At 38.2% G+C, this 21,864-nt stretch overlaps 2 protein-coding genes across 2 annotated transcripts; both read right to left on the bottom strand.

Annotated features, from left to right (window-relative positions):
* Nucleotides 1–11,297: 11,297 nt before the first annotated feature.
* Nucleotides 11,298–12,038, bottom strand: LOC139868907 (F-box protein At1g30790-like). Its single transcript, XM_071857245.1, has one exon. The coding sequence runs from the start codon at nt 12,036–12,038 to the stop codon at nt 11,298–11,300; it is 741 nt and encodes a 246-aa protein (XP_071713346.1).
* A 5,618-nt stretch (nt 12,039–17,656) lies between these two features.
* LOC139867320 (F-box protein At5g65850-like) lies at nt 17,657–19,153 on the bottom strand. The gene has a single exon (XM_071855681.1). It carries the CDS (start codon nt 19,113–19,115, stop codon nt 17,859–17,861), a length of 1,257 nt encoding a protein of 418 aa, XP_071711782.1. The 5' UTR covers nt 19,116–19,153; the 3' UTR covers nt 17,657–17,858.
* Between the last annotated feature and the right edge of the window lie 2,711 nt (nt 19,154–21,864).

Below are 21,864 nucleotides of genomic sequence, written 5' to 3'. Positions count from 1 at the left end.
CTTAAATAAACTCCACCCAAATATTTAACGGGTTATATCTTCTTGCTCGCAACGAGTTAAATTTTTGGGTCAATCACCAAAATACCCATTTTTTTTGCCTTTTCTGAGCTGGAACCCCCTTTTTTTTTTTTTGAGAATTTGCCCGCGCAAGGCGCAAGTATCTTTAGACCTTGCGACCTTGCGGCTTGCGCCTTTGCGTGTAAACGCAAGGCGCAAGGATAAGGGCTTGCGTCCTTGCGCCTTGCGCCTTATCAGAATGGATTTTTCCTGATTTCTGGATAAGATTTTTTTGGATTCTTTGTACCTTTACGGATAAGATTATGTACCTGTCTATTTAATGAGGCTAGAACTCCAGATTAATAATTTTATTTTACTTCATTTTCAAAAAGATCAAGTCATTAGAGCATCGTTAAGGTACCAACTTTTATCTATTTTTTCACTAATTTGTGTCTTAATGAGCTGTAGTAATGATGAAGCATTTGTTGTTCATGTATGTTGTGGAGGTAATTTTGAATTTGTTAACAACATACCTATGTATCTGCCTCTTGACTGTTTTAGAACCAGATTAAAACTACCACTTGCTCCACAAAAACCAATAAATCGAAGAGTATTGTTAAGGAAAATTCTCAAAAAAATTGAATTGCCACCTAATGCACCTGTTTCGCTAAGATATATTGATAATAATCATATTTTTGATATTACTGATGATCATGAAGATTTTTTTGAGTTTTTAAAACACGCTGTCACAAACGAGCCTATTGATATTTATGTTGTCGACAAAGTTAGAATGCTTCAACCCGGACAAAATTCACAAACACACCAGCCCCAACAAAATCCACAAACACACCATCTCCAACAAAACCTCCGGATTCTCGAGTCTCAACCAAACAAACAAACTCACCATCTGCAAAAAGAACAGGATGAAATACACAATTCCGAACCAAACCTCGAAACACACTATTCGGAAGAAAAACAGGCTGAAATACCACCTCCAAACACAGAAGAATTTGACTTCTTCAACCATGGCGCCGAGAACGTGTGTAAAATAAAAAAAATAGAGAACCCGTTTATACCTGTTGTTGGGTCTAGTGAATCGGATGAAGCAAGTGACGAGGAAGATGAAGATGAAGAAGATGAAGAAAAACAAGATGTATTCTGGAATATGCCAACTCTACACAGTCAGCAAGATGAAGAAAACCCAGAATTTACGACCCCAATTCCAACCACGTATCAGGTATCTGATTTGGTCAAAGTTCGTCAAACGTTTTCGAACAAGGAAGAATTCCTAAACCAGCTATTTACAAAATGCCTTGAAGAAAACTTTCAAATAAAGCCTGTAAAGTCAGACAAATCTCGGTACACCGCTAAATGTGTGTTGCCAAATTGTGAGTGGAAATGTAGTGCATACAAAATAAGACACACTGAAAACTTTATGGTTAAAAAGTTGCATGACGTACACACTTGCTCACGCACACAAATTATGGGAAACAATAAACATGCTACTAAAAAGGTGTTGGGTAGTATTCTTATGGATTCGTTCAAGGCTGCTAATCGAGAGTATAAACCAAAAGATATACGTGATGATGTAGCTAATCGGTTTAGAGTGAGTGTATCATACAATCAAGCATGGAGGGCCAAGTGTCAAGCAATAGAGATGTTACGTGGCAGTAGTGATGACTCCTTTAGAATGCTTCCCATTTACCTTCATAACCTTAAGATCCACAACCCGGGGACCATCACCAATTTGGTTACCGATAAAGAAAATAAATTTGTGATGTGTTACATGTCCATTGGAGTAGTTGTAAGTAAATATATTTTAGCAAAAACCACCTTTTAATATGTACACCATACGCAAAGGCGCAAGGGTCACCTTGCGCCAACTAATACGCAATGACGCAATAAAAACCTTGCGCCTTGCGTATGGTGTATGAGGTCTTTATTAATAATATTTGATTTACTGTGAAAATTTCATGCAGATTCGATCATTTGTGCAACATGTGCGCCCGATAATCATCGTCGATGCTGCACATTTAAAGGGTGGGTACCTGGGTACTAATTTAGTTGCTGTTGCGATGGATGGCAATAATGGAATTTTGCCATTGGCTTATGGAATTGGTGAAGGCGAGACAAACAGTGTTTGGTCATGGTTTTTTGGTAACCTAAGAGATCATTTAATGAGTTATGGTATGGTTGATCGTATGTCAGAGATTACTTTTATTTCTGATCGTGCTGCTTCAATAGCACACGGCATTGCAAACGTGTTTCCGGAAGCGTTTCACGCTCATTGTGCACGTCATTTATTCATGAACATCAAAACTAAATCCAACAAGATGAAATTCTTCGAATGGCACTTTTGGAAAATGGTTAAGGCGTACCGTGCGTCGGATTTTCATGATCATCTGGATGTATTTCGAAGGAGATTGAAAGCGTCTTATAAAGTTCTATGTGAGGATGGTATCAATAGATGGTCCAGAAGTCAATCTACTCATATTAGGTATTCATACCTTACAAGCAACAGTGTAGAGTCTATAAACTCTCTATCAAGACATGCTCGTAAACTACCCGTTTGCATGTTGTTCGAATTTTTTCGTTGTTCAATACAGGATTGGTATTTCAAACATCGCAACAAATCAGTTAGTCTTACTTCACCGGTTACTCCATATGTTGAACGTAAGCTAGCTAAGAGGACGGACAAATCAAGAAGATGGAGAGCATTTCCATCGACAAATGATCTAATAGAGGTACATGATGGACGAAAAAATGGGTTGGTTAATCTACAAGATAGAACTTGTTCATGTGGTCAATGGCAATTATCAGGCATACCCTGCGGTCATGTGATTGCATCAGCACGACACTTCGGAGTGGAGGATATTAGTTGTTATGTATCACATTGGTTCAGCACTCAAACATACATAAATACGTATTCCGAACACATTCTTCCTCTCCCCCATCGGTCTGAATGGTCGGATCCGGTTCCCGGGATTTTGCAACTTGTACACCCCCCAGTTCTAAAGAAAAGACAACCTGGACGTCCTAAAGGTAAAAAACGCATTCCTTCAAAAGGTGAAGAAACTTCAAAAAAAGTAAGAACTTGTAGTCGTTGCAAAGAACCAGGTCATTCTCGATCAACATGCCCAGCTGCTTATGACCGAACAGGTGAATCAACTTCTCAACGGGCAAGAAACACAACCTCGAAGGCGAAAGAGACAGTCGAACCATCTCAAGCTTATCAATCTCAGTTTTATCCAACGTACAATTTAGGTAGTAATTAGTTCCTAGAATACGTTTATTTTCAGGAACAAATTAAGGTGTGATGTCTTCCATTGTTGTAATATTTTTTAATTAGTATTTTATGATGTGGTTTCGTGTGTTACTTCATATGTTATAATATTGAATGCACAAGCTAGTGTTACAAGAATAATAAAAATTTTGTGGCGCAAGGTCGCAAGATGAACCTTGCGTGTGTTTCAAAAATAGGCGCAAGGACGCAAGAAGAACCTTGCGCCTGCTTAATAAAAAGGCGCAAAGACGCAAGAATCACCTTGCGCCTGCTTCTAAATACGAGGCGCAAGGCCGCAAGAAGGACCTTGCGTCTACGGCTATTACGGGACGCAAGGTCGCAAGGTCTGATTACACACCTTTGCGCCTTCAAAAATACAGTTACGGACCTGTTCACAGTTTACAACATTTACAGTTTTATACACAAATTACATAATTAACTACAGTTTCCAAAATAAAACCTCAGTTACCAACTTTTGCTTTCTCTTTTGGTGGGGGTTCCTGGGGTATCAAAGCGTGCACGAAAGAAGGTCTTGGCCATTCTCACTCTGTAGTCTTCTGCGGCCTTTTTAGGATCTCCAATGTTTGGGATTTCATCCCACCCAAAGATCACCCTCTCCATATGGATGCAGACCCAAACACCACAGTCCCCATTACTTCCACCTTGCACCGGCACGACTGGTGCTGCCTCGGTCATGAACTCGATGCTCTCCTTGTTTTCCAAGTAGTCAACAATCTGGGAGTCTTGCTTTTGGTTAAAGTAATCAATTGCTCTTAAGTATACAGGCAATTGATCTCCCAGATCTTTGGTGAGCTTGACAATTTCTTGATCAACATGACCGGGCAAACTATCGTACACCAATATCTTCTGTTCCTCCAAGTTCAACACAATCAGAATAAAGTGTTGAGCATCGTAAAAGTGAACGGGGATCAAAATCTGCAAAAAACATACACAATATTAGCTAAACTGTAATAGGCGCAAGGACGCAAGACCATACCTTGCGCCTGCAGAATGGAAGCAAGGACGCAAGACTAAAGGGCGCAAGGACGCAAGGACAACCTTGCGTCAACCAGAAACAACAGGCGCAAGGACGCAGGGACAACCTTGCGTCAAACCTAAAACACAAGGCGCAAAGACGCAAGTCACACCTTGCGCCTGTGCCAGAACACCTAAAAAGACCAGGCGCAAAGACGCAAGACTGAACCTTGCGCCTGTGCCAGAACACCTCAAAACACCAGACGCAAAGTTTGATTGAGTCTGAGATTGAGACTGAGATTGAGATTGCAGCTCCTTCTCTCGTGATCATTTATTTGCGTTCTACACTCTTGCAGCTCCTTCTCTTGCCTATCCATCCGTTTCACCAAAGACATGTATAATTCCTTTGCATCAGTAGATAAGTTTGATTGAGTCTGAGATTGAGACTGAGATTGAGATTGAGATTGAGACTGTTCTCCACCACCATGTTCCTCATTGACAGGTTCATCTTCAACAGGTTCTTCAACTTCCTCATCCACTTCCGTCCCATCAAAGTATTGGCAACTTTTTAACCACCATTGACATCCACTCTCAACATCAGTGGGATGCAGAGTACGAAAAGGTCGTTTATTCTTCGGACAATCATCCTGTACAACAGCAGCAAAAGTTAAATCCAAAGGCGCAAGGACGCAAGACCAACCTTGCGCCTCGTAAATGATGACGCAAGACTACTCTTGCGTTGACCATAAGACGTTAGCTGAAGGCGCAAGGACCCAAGGACAAACCTTGCGTCCCGGAAACAAACACGCAAGCCGTGAACCTTGCGTGTTACGTCATCAGTAACCAAGAGCAAGGTTGGTCTTGCGTCCTTGCGCCTAATTACTGATGACGCAAGACTACTCTTGCGTTGGCGATATGACGTAAGGTGCAGGCGCAAGGTCGCAAGAACGAACCTTGCGCCTTGGTCACGCAAGGACGCAAGATATATCTTGCGCCCATCACAGAACCCATTTTATCCTAAATCCTTACTCTATATTCTTCCAGCACCAACAAAACTTTTATGTTAAAAACAACACTTACCATAACGTTTAGTAGATGCAGGTAATCAGTGACTGAAAAAGTCTCAGCCGATGAACGTTTCCAAAATAAGGCCCTCGGTACTCCATTTTTGTCTGTCTTGTGGGCAAAACTTTTAATTGTTCGTCGATATGCCTCGAGAATCCAAATCTACAAAATTAGTTAAATAAATAAGGACGCATAAAAAAATAATATACGATTCAAATGTAGAGGTATTAACCAAATCTACCAAACTTGTTTATTTTTACCTTAAATGACCACATAAAACCGACCAAAGTATAACCCTTTCCCACCTCTAACTGACTTTCCCGAGCTTGAAATCCATCTTTAACTACGGGGTAAGTGGCATCCCAAATACGATTACCCCACGGGTAGTCATTCAATTTAGCAAAGTCTTCAACTAGCCATAGGTATTTTTTGCTCACCACATGAATCCCTTGCTTACCCATAAACGCTCTCTCCACAATCAAAATAATGGCTAGTCGCACGACATCATCATCACTAACCACAAAATCAGCACCATCATATAAAAGCTTTTGGATATCGGTAATTGTAATGTTTGAATTAACTTTACGATTTGGGAAACAACGTCGTCTAATCGGTGGTGTTTCTACATCATAACTTCTGGGAATGTAATGTGCCATGTCCGTGCGACGACTAAACTTAAACCCCGTGATGAGACAAAATTCCCGCCTACTAAATCTAATTTTGAAATTCGGACGGAAACTAAACCATATTTCCTCATCATCAGCAGGGTACTTTTCATCTATTCCTATCGGTCGCTCACTCTTTCTTTGGAGCATTGCATGTACAAGGCCCGGATCATTGCCGGTGTAAGAAAGATCTAGCCAACGACCAAAACAAGTTCCCCTAAAAATTTTTTGTTGATTCTCAGTCATTGATGCCTTTAGTTGAGGTATAACATTAAGCATATTCTTCATCGTCAACTTCGCCTCAACATATCCCTGAAACAGACAGTTTTTCAGAAGAAAAATACAGGCGCAAGGACGCAAGTCGCACCTTGCGTCTCGTGTATCACACAGGCGCAAGGACGCAAGACGTGCCTTGCGCCAGCTACTAGGGACAAAACGCAAGGACGCAAGACTTTACTTGCGCCTATACCAGATTCTAGTTTTAAGCCCTAAAACAATCGTGTTCCAGTTTTTATAAAATGTTAGCTTCCAAATACTGTAACTTTAACAAATCTAGCAACACTATAAGTGAGTTTTGCATCACCAAGCTCGTTGAAGCATTTCATCGAACACTTGGTGTGCAACAAAAATTATATATCATTTTCGACATAGAAATGGAGTAATCGAACGGAGATAGTTGAAAGGAAACACTTACCTGTTCTTGTGACATATTGATCACGTTTTTTGTCGGTTTTTTTTCTCTTCCTTTTTCTCAATCGTGGTGGTGATGGTGATGCTAATGGAGGCGGTGATGGTAATGGTGGTGAGATGTACTGATGGCGGTGGTGCTGGCGATGGTGGTGGTGGTGGTGGTGATGTGGTGAGTCTCAGAAGAAAGGTCGCAAGGGTAGACGGGTCGCAAGGGGGTCGCAAGTGCAAGGTTCTTTGTAATCGCCGTCGGTCGCAAAGTGGTCGCAAGAGCTGAGTGTCGGGGTGTGTGTGTATATGTGGTGTCTGATTTCTATATTTGACCTAATTTTTTAACACAAGGACGCAAGGCGCAAGGACGCAAGGCGCAAGGACGCAAGTCGCAAGGTCTCTTGCGCCTTGCGCGGGCATTTTGTCAAGGTTTTTTTTTTTTGGGTACCAGCTCAGAAAAGACCAAAAAAATGGGTATTTTGGTGATTGACCCTAAATTTTTCCGGCACCATCGTTAAACTCGAAATAATTTTAGGAACAAAATGTCACTAACTATATGCAAAACGGACGCTTTTTAAAAAACGCTAAATATTTGAGATACTTTTCATACACGTTGATTTTGCGTTAAATTTTTAAAAGTCGACAATTCCATAGCGAAATGCGGATATGCACATATATTGTTAATTTAAAATAACATTTAAATCTTTCACGGATTATACCTTTTAGTTCGACTCGAGTTGCGCTTCAACGACATCATCGTTAGCCACGAAATAATTTTACAAACTAAACGCAAAAAAATACATTGAAAAACGAACCCCCGGCGCGAAGCGAGGATTCGTAAACTAGTTTGAGTTATTAATCGAAATGTTCATATTCGAAAGTATTATAACGATTCGCTCTAAAAAATAAAATTGTCAAAATGCTCTAGCAACTGGCATGACTCGGGCAAAAGTATAACTTTGAAACGTCAATGAGAATTTACTAGTCAATTTATTTACCGTTCAATTCAATCTTTCCCGACTTTACCTTGAGAGTTAGGAAATGATACCCTAATAGTCCGTATATCCTAGAATCCATTATTGGATTCGATATGAATAAGGAATCTTCATAAGATCTTTTGTGGTTTTAAGAGCACTCTTAACCATGACGTTATGTCATGGTATCACGGACTGCTACATCAGCGCCACATCAACACCTTCTTCTTATCACTAACCAAAGACTAACTGCTAACAATTATGACGTACCCATCATACACTTCCACACACCCACTAAATTAATTAATTAATTCAATGTACAAGTTCAAAAGCATTATGTACAACAAATAAATACAAGTGTTCCGTGATTCAATTTGTCATCCATCGAAAATATGCATCACGGTGGTTCAACCACTTGTTGCTAATATTGGTGTGAGTGGTTGGCGGATCCAACGACATAACCGATAAAAGTGCTCTAATGGTTTAATATGGTTCCAACTAATATTTGAGGTCACTCAAGTTTATTAAGTTTATTAATTTGTGTTTATATCTCACTCATATTTCATAACGAATTTGTACGCCATCTAAATCTAGATATTGATCCATATATATTGCATAAAAACTAATCGAAAATATGTAAAATAACACAAATACAATCGTATTTCGTACTTACAGTTATTTATACGGAGTACTAATTTAGCTATTTTCCTAATACACGATCATTTACATTTTAACGACGAGTTTTTAGTCTAATTTAGTATGTATGAACAAGATATACATTTAGACGGCGTACAAAATCATTTTTAAATATGAGTGACCTACAAAAACAAAACGACATAGTCTGCAAAATGTATAATCACATTTCAAAATGTACAACAGTTAACCGGGTACAAAAAAATAGATTTCATCAACTAACCATCGTTCTAGGATTACTTCATCTCCTATCCCTATTGTTACCGTGAGTATTACTCGCACCTTTATGGTGGTTTATTGTGCTCCGTTTGAAGATGAAAAGGTCCAGAAATTTTTAGAGGTCTGCAAGATAAGGATTGCTCAAGCTCGTAGGATGGGGCTTTCTGTTGCGTCATTGAGTGTGTTGAATCAAGAGCTGCAACATTCTTCCGATTTGCTTGGATCGAGGTTAGGGGCAATGAAATTGGGGACCCTTCGGTGTTGCCCCGGTCGCTTGATAATAAGTTTGCTTTTGATTCCGTTTCCAATGTTAATCGAGCAATTGCGGGCTTTTATGAGAAGTAAATGATTTTGGGTTTGTGTCTTGCAATTCGTGTATTGAGGTCGTGGATGGTTCTTCGACGGCAGCAGTATACTTGAACCATTTCAAGGAAGCGCAAGGAGCCTTATGCAAAGAAGAAGAAAAACAGGGTTTCACTTCGGAATCGATTAATGTTTCGGCCACGTCTTCAGGTGATGTTAGTTTTGAATTTGTCGTGCCTGATATCAGTGGCGAAACTTAATTTTTTTATTCGAGGGGGCGAGATCACTAATTCATAAAATTTAAACCTTATCATCAACATCTTGGCTTGATGGTATCCTTGGTTTCACTTCGGTGGGGCCAGGGCAAGGGGGAGAGTGGACTCAAGTTCGAGTCCCACTCTTTAAAAAATACCCGTGGTAGGCTTACTTACCATAAGCCGGGTTGCCCCGAGGGAAGGTTTTACCGACCTATTCAGGACCCAGATCCAACCCGCCTGCCCCTCGGGATGGTTTAAGGTTCGGATCCCTGTAATATGGTTCGGGTTTCCTGCCCGAACGTGTGTGTTGTGTGCAAATGATGAGTGTCGTTGAAATAAATGATACGCTGATGCAAGCTTGCCGTTCAAAAAAAAAAAATTTAAACCTTTTGTCTTCAAGTTAGGAGGGTATAATATATGAAAATCCATTTATCGTTAGCTTATGTTCCGCCTCTGGGTATGCTTATGTTCCAACTCTGTTGATGCTCACGTTGATAGTTCTTAGGTTGGTTTGAATTTAGAAAACGGCGGTCTAGAGTGCCCTTGCTATGGTAAACCTTGTGCAAAAAGGTACTTAAAGGCTTGGAAATTTGCTAGAGAATATAAAGTGCTGTTCGAGTGTATTGGGGGTACTAAAAGAATTTTTCAAAGGAAAAATAAACCCGTGGAAGACGACTCAAATTTGGTTTCGGGTTCGTGTTTTCTTCGCAAAGGTTGCGACTAGCTTGTGTTTAGTAATTGGGATGAAGATGTAAGTTTTGATGATGATGAAGTCGACCCCTGTGTGCTGCTGGTTCACATCGGATCAACCTTGTAAGAAGGCGATTGACGCAGCCGTTTAACTTGGATCTTTCTTCTTGTTGGGTGTTTTCTTTTTGGTTTAGTCAATGTGTTGGGTATGTTTTAGCTCCCTGGTTGTTTAGGTTTAGTTTAGTCTACGTTTGTGATTTGCTTTGTGTAAAGTTCTATTGTTGTTCTTTGCACGTTTTTGCTTGTTTTGCTCGGTTACGTCTCACTCCACGATAGTTCTAGGTTAGGTTGTAGGTGTTGCTTTCTTTGGTCGAGGCGTTATCCGAGTCCGTTTTGTTTCCTGAATTTTGAAGGGCTCTTTCACTATTGGTGAAGCGCTAAGGTTCAATATAAGTTTTCCAATTTTTGGCGGAAAAAAAAACATTGACATGCTTTTGTTGACTCTGACTTTTTTTTTTTTGCGAAAAAACGAAAACTCATAGAAACGAGACCGTTTTCCAAAGGAAAACGCTCTTCAACGGAAAATACAAAAGGACTAGGGAAAAACGGGAAGGCTCGAGCCTAGAAAGCAACCAACTAAACAAAAAACTAACTACAAACGAGCCTCCCTAACAACCCGAAAAAAACAAACATATTAACCAAACAAAGAACCGAATAAAGACGAAATACAGCGAATGAAAGCAACCGAAGAAAAACAAGACGAACCATAACAATCAACCTCGAGGACCCGCTCTTTTCAATTTTCCATTGACCCGCCCTTTTCAATTTTCCATTGACCTTTTCAATTTTGTTGACTCGTCATCTTTTAATTTAACATTCAAATAACAAAAAAACATTGACATGTTTATATTCAACGTAAAGAGTGTAGAAATTTAAGTATTGACATGAGAGGGAGTCTCGAGAGGCTTTTTTTTGATGATTCCGATTTCGTTCGGCATCAAAATTGTTACATTATCCACAACTTAAATACTGTTCTTGGTATGGTACTTATAACATATGAACTACAACTTCAAATATATCATCAACAAATCAACATTGTATTAGGGTAGTGATTGGAACCCTACAAAATTACTTCAGACATGATACTACAATAACAACAACAACAAAAAATCAACAGAAACAAGAACTAACAAATAACTTAAAATTCGAAAGTTGAGAGCGGAATTGAAATCACCTACCTTGATAAAACCATATATGATAGATTGCATTCGATATTGGCAGGTTATCTTAAAATCTTCCCAATATACCATTATTGCCCTACCTTACTTGAGCGAGAACATTCGTTAATTCACAGAATCATAGCCTTGACCTAAGATCCATGTCTAATAAAACTGTGAACTAAATACAACAACAATAATTCCACTCTATGGCCAGAAAATACAAAATAAAATACAGATCGTCAACTACCGGTTATTAAATCATGAAGCAATTGACACGCTCATTGGTAAAGGCACAATGCTTTCAACATAACTTCAACTCTATGAAAGTCCACATTTTTAGAACGTAGAAACTTATGAGGAAGAAAAAACTTCACCGGTTCAAAACTTCCCGTATTCATGTCATAAACAGATGCTCCCATTATATTCCTAGACAATCTGTTTGGCGAAAACATGATCTTATCCCTATCAAGAGAATCCACAGGATATGGCTGATCTAATTCTAACCAAGACTTAGGGAACGTAATAGTGTTTCTAACCCAAACACGATTATCATAATCTTGTAATACCCACAAATGCATTTCATTAGTTGCCACCACACGATCAGAACAAAGAACTCCTAACAATCCACTAACTTTCATTATCGAAGGTTTGTTGAATTTCAAACAAGTCCTACCATTTCGAATATACCGAGTAGCTAATTCAATAGGTAGAGCATCCTCAGGAATCTTAATTATCTCAAACTTCTCCGTCCTCAAATCAAACGCCAAAATTTCGTTCATACTTTGAAGCATCACATGTATCATACTATTAACACAAACACTACTTTTCGTCCCATAGTACCAATGCTCACCACTAATATCGATTGGAAGTTTCACATCGATCGTTCTCCACGAATAATCCGACAAAGAGAATATCATAAACTCGATACTAGATGGTCTAAAAGGTTGCAACGCTTTAAGACCGAGCATCCTAATTTGCAAAACCTTATGTTCATTTCTCGACTCATTGAAACCGAACATATAACAGATATGCACCGATCCAAAAGTGTATTTCGGTATCGAAGCCACACCAGGTAATTTATACACATTACGAGTGCTAGGGTTTATAACGAATGCAAAATTATTTTCAACAAATCCGTTTCCACAAGAATAGAATCAAACCGTGTAAATGTTCTGCTTCTGTGGTAGATCGCTCGGTAGAAGGAGCGTCCTGATGTGTGATGAGATGAGTGACGGAGCCACCATCAGGTGCGGCGGAGAGGAGGTGGTGTTTGTATGTTGAGGTGTCGAAAGCGGTGAAGAAAAGGGCGGTGCGGTGGTTGACGGCGGAGCGATTGAGGTGGAGTTTGGTGAATGATGGATCGGCGATGAGAGATAGCCATGGTTTGGATACGGATCGAAATTGGAGTATCGATTTTATAGGAATTCGGGTGAGGATATCTTGAATGATTTCATTTGGGAATGAAATTGTCGATTGTGATTCTGATTGTTCCTCTAGGGTTAGGGTTTCCATTTTTGGGAGAAAGGGCAGTGTGTAGTTGAAGTTGGGGGAAATGTAGCAGATGATTGCCCGATCTGGTAAAGCAACATGGGCTATGTCATAATCGGTCCAATGGGCCTGTCCGATATATGATGGCCCATCAAATTCAACATTTGAATTTTTAGTAAGTTTCTTCTAAATTGAATATTTCGCATTATAAAAGTTCTACTTGAGCTCCAAAATTGTAGTGACAAAAAAGAATGATTTAAGTGTTTTATTCATTCTGCGTTGCCCAATGAAGTACACCACCCGAGTTCAATTCCTGTTTATTCCACATTATTCAAAAAGGGAGTGTGACTATAGGGTGCGCATAATGCGCAATTCATCCGGTACCAGGTCTCGCGCTCGGAGGGCTTGATTAGCCGAGGTTTTACACTTTTACCTTCAATGGGGGAGCCAATGTGCTCGTTTATAGGAGAGTTTTCTCGCTTACTAAAAAAAAGTGTTCTATTCGTTTCTTTGTTGGGTCCATTGTGTCTTGGGCCTCTTGGCTCAAATGTGACGTATGTTTTGTAGCTTTCGTGTATTCTTTGATAGTACAAATGTTTACTCATTGGTATTTGTTTTTAGTTGAATTTTGTTGAAGGTAACATGCTTGAAAGGTGCTATATAATTCGATTAAATTCGCATTGTTAAATTTGGATTCTATCTTTTTAGGTTTAAAAACCTGTCCTCCCATAAGTGATTGAACAATCGGTACAAATAATACAATAGGGTGTTAACATCATGTGACATGTTTTGGTTGATTGCTTTTCATATTTTAGTTTTACATTTTATGCTAGATTGCTAATGTTATTATTGAACTTGTCCTACATGTTCACGGTTCACCGTTCTTTTATTTGTACATATTATTATTGATTAATTCATTAATTATTAAATATGCTAAAACGTTATTTAAGCAAGAGTCTAATACTCCTACAAGGGTAAATGTTTATTTTCTTTTTAAGACAGTCGAAATTTATTTGTTTATTTAAATATTTCATTATCATCTGTGAGTCATTAATTTTTCATTTATTAATTAAAAACATAAGTTAAAATTGAACAAGATCCGGGAATCTAAAATGTTACAAGTGATACAAACTTAACAATATGTTTTAGCGGATAGTCGATGTAGTTGACCAATATACATGAACTAACATCTGAACTACCATATGAGCTAAACCAACATGCATGATCTACAAGAACATACTATTGCAACTTTGAACAAACAAACGTTAATGAAACCGATACAATTGAGACAGCCTAATCCCCGGTTTTTCACGCGTCTTGACCCTATTGCATTATCAGAATATTGAACGCCAACAGACTATTGAAGGCGAGACACTAGTTGCATACGATGAGACTCAATCCGGCCCAAAGCTACAATTCTCCATATCACTCACAATATCCACCCCAACGAGCTATGGGCGAATAGAGGAGAAGGAATCATCGAGCAAAGGAACAACCTCCATAGCGAGAACAAACCGAAAAATATGACGAGTCTTGATAAAGCACTTAAATTAACCAACTAAGAATCCAAAGAGTCATGTCATTAATATAGTACTCCCTCCGTCCATATTTATTGTCACTAGAAAAAAAACAAACAGTTTAAAGAAATGTATAAAAGTAATATACTTTATGGTATTTTTTTTCAATTTTACCCTTAATTTTTCTTTTTCCTTCAATCATATCCACATCAGATTAAGGGAATAATTAAATTTAATCTTCTTATTCTTTTTTATTTATTGAAATGAACAATTAATTTGTTATATTCTAAAATGAAATCGTACCAACAAATGGCACCATCCGACTCAAAGACCAGCAAAAACACCAAGAGCATGAAGGCAACTGAAACAACCTCAACCAAAGCAGCACTTGAACCAGTTGATGAAAACATCATTGAAAATATACCTGTGGATCAATTAACTCTTGAAGAAACTTCAATTGAGGAAGAAGATCACTTGCACACTAGGACCACAGATGACCAAGTGCATGAAACCATATCACGATTGAGGAAACCATTGATAGGAAGTTCGAGTGGGGGAGTGTGGAAAGTCACGCGAGGAACACACAATGTTTCTTTTAAGAAGACATCTGATTACACTTTCATTCATGTAGGTTGGTTTAATTTTAACGTATTCCTACCATTCCAATTATACCAAGTCGTTGATTCACTAGGTAGAGCATCCTCAGGAATCTTAGTTATCTCGAACTTCTCCGTTCTCAAATCAAACGCCAAAATTTCATTCTGACTTTGAACATCAAATGTATCACACTATTAACACATACACTAGATTTCATCCCATAGTACCAACGCTCACCACTAATATCAATTGGAAGCTCCACATCGATCGTTCTCCACGAATAATTCGACAAAGAGAATATCATAAACTCAATACGAGACTGTCTAAAAGGCCGTAACGATTTAAGATCGAGCATCCTAATATTCAAAACCTTATGTTCATTTCTTGACTCATCGAAACCGAACATATAATATATATGCGCCGATCCGTAAGTGTATTATGGTATCGAAGCCACACCAGGTAATTTAAAAACGTTACGAGTGCTAGGGTTAATAACAAATGCAAAATTATTTTCGACAAATCCGTTTTCAGAAGTGAATAGTATCAAATCGTGTAAATGTTCGGCTTCTGTGGTTTGTCTCTCGGTAGAAGGAGCGTCGTGGAGCGTGATGAGGTGAGTGACGGAGCCACCATCAGGTGCGGCGGAGAGGAGGTGTTGTTCGTGTGTTGAGGTGTCGTACGCGGTGATGAAAAGAGCGGTGCGACGGTTGATGGCTGAGCGATTGAGGTGGAGTTTGGTAAATGATGGATAGGAGATGAGAGATAGCCAGGTTTGGAAACGGATCGAAATCTATGTAGCGATTTCACAGGAATTCTGGTGAGGATTTCTTGAATGATTTTATTTGGGAACGAAATTGTCATTTGTGATTCTGATTGTTCTTCTAGGGTGACGGTTTGCATTTTTAGGGGGAAAAAAAAAGGAAAAGAATAGATGTGTGTCATTGAAAATGGGGATATATTGCGGAAGAATACCCGACCCGGTTAATGAACATGAGTTGTTTAAGTTTCGTTCCAATGGGACTGGACGACCATATAATATGATTAGCCATCAAATTCAGGGGATTATCACTTAAATGCCTATTTTTTTTTACATTTTTTGACTCAGAACTCATAAAATAAAAGTTTGACAAATTGCCCGCACAAGGCGCAAGGACGCAAGGTGCCATTTTGCGACCTTGCTTCCCGGTAGACCCAAGGTCGCAAGGTGTCTCTTGCGACCTTGCTTCCCGGGGACGCAAGAACGCAAAATGCTCCTTGCTCCTGACTGCATAGCATAATCAATATTTTCTTTCAGACATTTCATCAAACACCTCACTTGCACCTACATTATACATATAATTCAAAATCAGTCAACTAAACCTCTAACTAAACACATATTCCCACAATCAGATATGATTTCGATCAACATAAACACAATTATATTACACCTACATACATATATACGTATATATTAGCATAATATTATCGGCTACGTGAATCTTACAATTACAGTAACGCCACAATATGCACTAACAAACAAAAGAAAAACAAATCAGATAATGCTACTCATTTATATTTCTAAATTTTATGAAAAACATTTGTAGAGGTAACTAACTAGGCTCGGATGATCTAACATGTTCCGATTTCCTCTTTGAAACAGGAGGCATTATTGATTTAAAATGATTCTTAATATTGAAAATGAAATTGACGATTTCAAGAGTTTTAGGGGTTTTTGGTTTTGGTGCACGTAAGGAGTTTGATGAAATGTCTGAAAGAAAACATCGATTATGATATGCAGTCGGGAGCAAGAGGCACATTGCGTTCTTGCATCCCCGGGAAGCAAGGTCACAAGAGGCACCTTGCGTCATTGCGTCTACCGGGAAGCAAGGTCGCAAAGTGGCACCTTGCGCCTTGCGCGAGCAAATTGTCAAACTTTTTTTTTATGGGTTCTAAGTCAAAAATGTTCGAAAAAAATGGGCATTTAGGTAATAATCCCTAAATTCAGCGGTTGAATTTTTAATAATTAACCAGTTTCGGTCCAATGGGCCTGGCCGGCCTAATAATATGATGGGTCCACTGTGTTTTGGCTCAAACGCGACGTATTATCCGAAATTTAAATTTAAACTAGAAAATACTGGTAGATATTATCACATATAGGCAAATAGTCTTCTTCGTGCAATTAAAGTTTAAGGGTAAAAGTTATGTATTTATGAATTTAAAAACAATAAATTGAACTAGAAAAGGGTTTTGACTTTTGATTGATTAAATAATAAACTAAAGCGATAAAGAAAGTAAACGTAAAACTAATAAGAGAAACGGCGTTCACTTAGACATGTTCCCCATAATGCGAATTGTTTTTACGCTAAAATAATTATCAATGTTAATAAAATATATAGTCTTATGACTACTCATCGATATTCACAAAACCTTAAAAAATAAGATCCGAGTAACTCACTTAAATGACGTCTACCTCTACTAGATATCCAATTAACCCAAACATTACAAATATAATGAAATAAAGTACATTTCAAAGGATGTGGCTGAAAAAGGACATTTTTTCGAAGTTTCCAAATATTCCATAAAGTAGCCACAACAATGACGTCGAATCTTCTCTTCGACTCAATTGTAGCCTGCCAATCTTGAAGCCAAACCGTCCATTCTGACCGCGGCGAGAAAGTCGGCAGTTGTACATCAACCCAAGTACGTATGTGACGCCGTAACTCGGAAGCCAAATCGCAAGAAAACATGATATGAGCTAAGGACTCGACGTTGTAGTCACATAGAAGACACCCAAATGTATTCAATTTCCAAACCCTTTTGAGATAAAATTGAGAGATCTTATATAGGGTTAGAACTAGAAACGATCTCTATAATACTCTCTCTCTTAGAACCTTTTATGTTTACTCGTTACAAAATTAAATATTACACTCACAAAACTTAATCAATGAAAATACATACAATAAACTCTGTATGACGAATGAGATTTCACGAGTTGAAATAAAGCAACTAAATTAAAGTTCGGTTAACAAAACATCCGTTAATTGATAGATAATAGCCTTAACCTAGGATCAATATGTAGCAAGACTGAACTACATACAGTTAATCAAATAAAGCAGTCAAGAAATTAGATGAAATATCAACATACTACAATACACTGGATTATCATATATGATTGCATCCCTCAAAATAAATAGCATTAACAATACTTGGGGCCAGAAATACAAAATAACATACACATATCCACAACGAGTTATCAAATCATGAAGTAGTTGACACATTCAACGGTAAAGGGACAATGCTTTCGAGATAACTAGTAACAGTATTGAATTGCACGTTTTTAGAACGTAGAGGCTGATGAGCAAGAAAGAACTTTACAGGTTCAAAACGTCCCGTCTTCAGGTCATAAACAGATGCTCCCATCATAATCCTAGACAATCTTTTTGGCGAAAACATAATCTTGTCTCTATAAACAGAACCCGAAGGAAACGGCCCATCTAATTCAACCCAAGACTTAGGGAACGTAATAGTTTCTCTAATCCAAAAACGATTATCATAATCTTGTAATATCCACAAATGCATTTCGTTAGTTTCCACCACACGATCATGACAAAGAACTCCTAACAATCCATTAACTTTCATTATCGAAGGTTGGTTTAATTTCGACGTATTCTTACCTTTATGATTATAGAAAGTAGAGTGTTCACTATTTAGAGCATCATCAGGAAACTTAATAATCTCAAACTTCTCCGTTCTCAAATCAAACGCCAAAATATCGTTCTGACCATGAAGCATCACATGTATCACACTATTAACACAAACACTACTTTTCGTCCCAATATACAATTGCAAAACACTAATATCAATTGGAAGCGTTGCATCGATCGTTCTCCACGAATAATCCGACAAAGAAAATATCATAAACTCGATACTAGATGGCCTCATAGGCGGGAACGTTTTAAAACCTAGCATCATAATAATCAAAACCTTGTGTTCATTTCTTGACTCATCAAAACCGAACATATAACACATATTTACGGATCGGTAAGTGTATTTTGGTAATGAAGTCACACCAGGTATTTTATAAACGCTACGAGTGCTAGGGTTAATAACGACTGCAAAATAGTTTTCAACATATTCGTTTCCACAAGTGAATAAAATCAAACCGTGTAAATGTTCGGCTACTAGGGTATTTCTCTGAAGAAGAGGTGCGTCCCGGAGTGTGATGAGATGAGTGACGGAGCCACCATCAGGTGCGGCGGAGAGGAGGTGGTGTTTGTGCGTTGAGGTGTCGAAAGCGGTGATGAAAAGGGCGGCGCGGTGGTTGACGGCGGACCGATTGAGGTGGAGTTTGGTAAATAATGGATCGGCGATGAGAGATAGCCATGGTTTGGAAACGGAACGAAATTGGAGTAGCGATTTAACAGGGATTCTGGTGAGGATTTCTTGAAAAATTTCATTTGGGACAGCAATTATTATTTGTGATTCTGATTGTTCCTCTAGGGTTAGGCTTTCCATTTTTGGGAGAAAAAAGGAAAAGAATAACAGTGTGTAATTGAAGATCAAGAAATATTGCGGATGAATGAATACCTGACCCGACCCGGTTTCAGTTGATTCGTGTATTATATTATAATTCATATATTGCTAACAGAGCCTTTGTGGTTTTTTTTCTTAGAATTCTTTACAACAACAACAACAACAATACCCAATCCCATATAAGTGGGGTATGGAGAGGTGTGATGTAGACAATCCTTCCTCTATCCTAGAATAAAGAGAAATCATTTCTCCACCCCGAGTCAAACACTCACAAGAGCGAAGAAAGTCCTCTCTCTCTCTATTCAACGGGTAGAGAGATTGCTTTCAAGGGGACCTCCGGCAAAAAAAAAAAAAGCATGAAATAAATAGATAAAAAATAGTAATAATACAATAAAAAATAAAATAAACAGAGACGCCATGAAAATGGTAGAATCAAATTTTCATAGGTTTTACGTCGTGCCTGGAGTTCAATTTAGGCTCTAAGCGGCAGTCAAGTCGCCAATAGATCGACGCTTGCTAAAGTCTCGCTTAACAGACCCGTGTATGAAAAAAAAAGTAACTATATATATATATATATATATATATATATATATATATATATATATATATATATAACTACACGTACCTTATACAGCTATACGGGGGCCAAGGCAAATAGAGAAATGCTACACTAAAAAAAAAAAAAAAAAAAAAAAAAAAAAAAAAAAGACATATATGACCACCAATCAACAACCAGAAACACACAAAAACATACATATCAACAAAACAAAAACAACATACAAACATCCATACATCCGCATAAGCATACATACATACATACATACATACATACATACATACATACATACATACCTAAACAAAACATAAAACAAACATACATGAAACAAACATGCGTACATACATACAAACACACAGACGCACTACCATACATGTATCCCTAAACATACCTATATCCCTACCATACATATATCCCTAAACATACAAAACATAGAAACATACATAACCATACATACATATACATCCAAACATAAACATACTTACAAACAACCATAAACATACACCAAGCAAACATATAAGCACACAAAAACAACCATAAACATACATACCCAAAAACATCCTAACCTAAACACGAGAGCAACCACACCTGAAACCCTAAACACGCAAGCATCTATACCTGAAACTCTAAACATGCGTACAAACATACACAAACCTCCAAGCATACCCAAATCAAGATGCATCCTGGTTAAAAGCAAAGCGCGAAAAAACACAAAACAAGAAGAAACATACGTACACAACATACATAACAAAAAAAAAAAAAAAAAAAAAAAAACAGACTCACAATCACCCAAACCCACATACCCACAAGCACCCCTACCCGCATACACACAAACATAACAAAGCCTACTCGTCTATTCTAATTCTCGCCCTCCACGCGTTCCTATCAGAAGTCATGTCCTCGGTCAGTAAAAGCTCCTTCAAGTCGAGCTTTATTCTATCCTCCCATCTACGTGTGGGTCTACCCCTTCTCCTTACACCGTCCACTGCAAGTGCCTCGACTCTCCTAACAGGTGCAGTAAGGGGTCGCCTCCTCACATGCCCAAACCATCGGAGCCGTTATTCTCTTAGCTTGTCGATGATGCTTCTAACTTGCAGGTTCTCCCTAAAAACACTATTTGGAATCATGTCCAACATCGTCTTACCGCATGTCCACCTAAGCATCCTCATCTCTGCCACCTCCATCCTTCTCTCTTGCGCCTTCGTCATTGGCCAACACTCTGATCCGTATAGCATGGCAGGTCTAATTGTCACCTTGAAGAATTTCCCTTTCAGCTTTAGGGGGATCTTCCTGTCGCATAAGACTCCAGTCGCTGCTCTCCACTTCACCCACCCTACTTTAGTACGGTGAGATACGTCTTCATCTATCCTCCCCGATTTGTGGAGCATCGAGCCTAGATATCTAAACGAGGTTTGTGGATGCAGGATCTGGTCTCCAATGCAGATGCTCCCTCCATCATCTTGTTCATCATTGTTTCTATCGAAATCACATCTAAGATATTCCGTCTTTTGTTGTGATGACCCGGAAATTTCTGACCAAATTTAAACTTAATCTTTAACGTTTCCGACACGATATGCAAAGTCTGTAAAGTTGAATCTCAAAATTCTTGAACTATTCAATTACCCTTCGATTGTTCTCAACGATTCGCAAACAATTATATGTAAATAGATACCTACTATAATTTGAAAACGTAACAAAGTGTGAAGTATATGATACTGTGCATTAAACTTATTGGTTTGATTATCTGATTTATATATTTACTACGAAGTTAAAAGATTATGCCAAACGATTGAATGAAAAGATATTTATTGAGTCCCTTAAGGATTATGATATTATTAAGGGTCTCTGTTGTGAGGTCCACGTTGATTTGGGAAATCATTCATGTTTAACGGTATTCGAAATTAATGGTAAAGTGTTTGTTTAAATAACGTAATTTGGACACATACAATAATAAGGAATATTAACTGTTAGAATTAGATATATGAATAACTTGCAAAATGTATTTTAAAACGTGTTTATATATATATTAGATATATTTGATTTCAAATTAATTAAGGAAACGATTGTTACGCTCTCTTATGGATTCGATTGAAATTTAGATATGTCATATAGTACATAAAGAAGTAATAAACTCTAGTACATAAATGAACTACTTAGTTAAGTTTTAAAATAAAA

This window comes from Rutidosis leptorrhynchoides, chromosome 9 (assembly GCF_046630445.1).
Source record: "Rutidosis leptorrhynchoides isolate AG116_Rl617_1_P2 chromosome 9, CSIRO_AGI_Rlap_v1, whole genome shotgun sequence".
In the NCBI taxonomy this organism is placed as follows: domain Eukaryota; kingdom Viridiplantae; phylum Streptophyta; class Magnoliopsida; order Asterales; family Asteraceae; genus Rutidosis; species Rutidosis leptorrhynchoides.
This window is presented reverse-complemented; position numbering and strand designations above follow the sequence as displayed.

Bases quoted from the DNA above. Each gene is read 5' to 3' on its own strand.
- LOC139868907 (XM_071857245.1), bottom strand. From the start codon at position 12,038: ATGTTCGGTTTCAATGAGTCGAGAAATGAACATAAGGTTTTGCAAATT.
- LOC139867320 (XM_071855681.1), bottom strand. From the start codon at position 19,115: ATGGAAAGCCTAACCCTAGAGGAACAATCAGAATCACAAATAATAATT.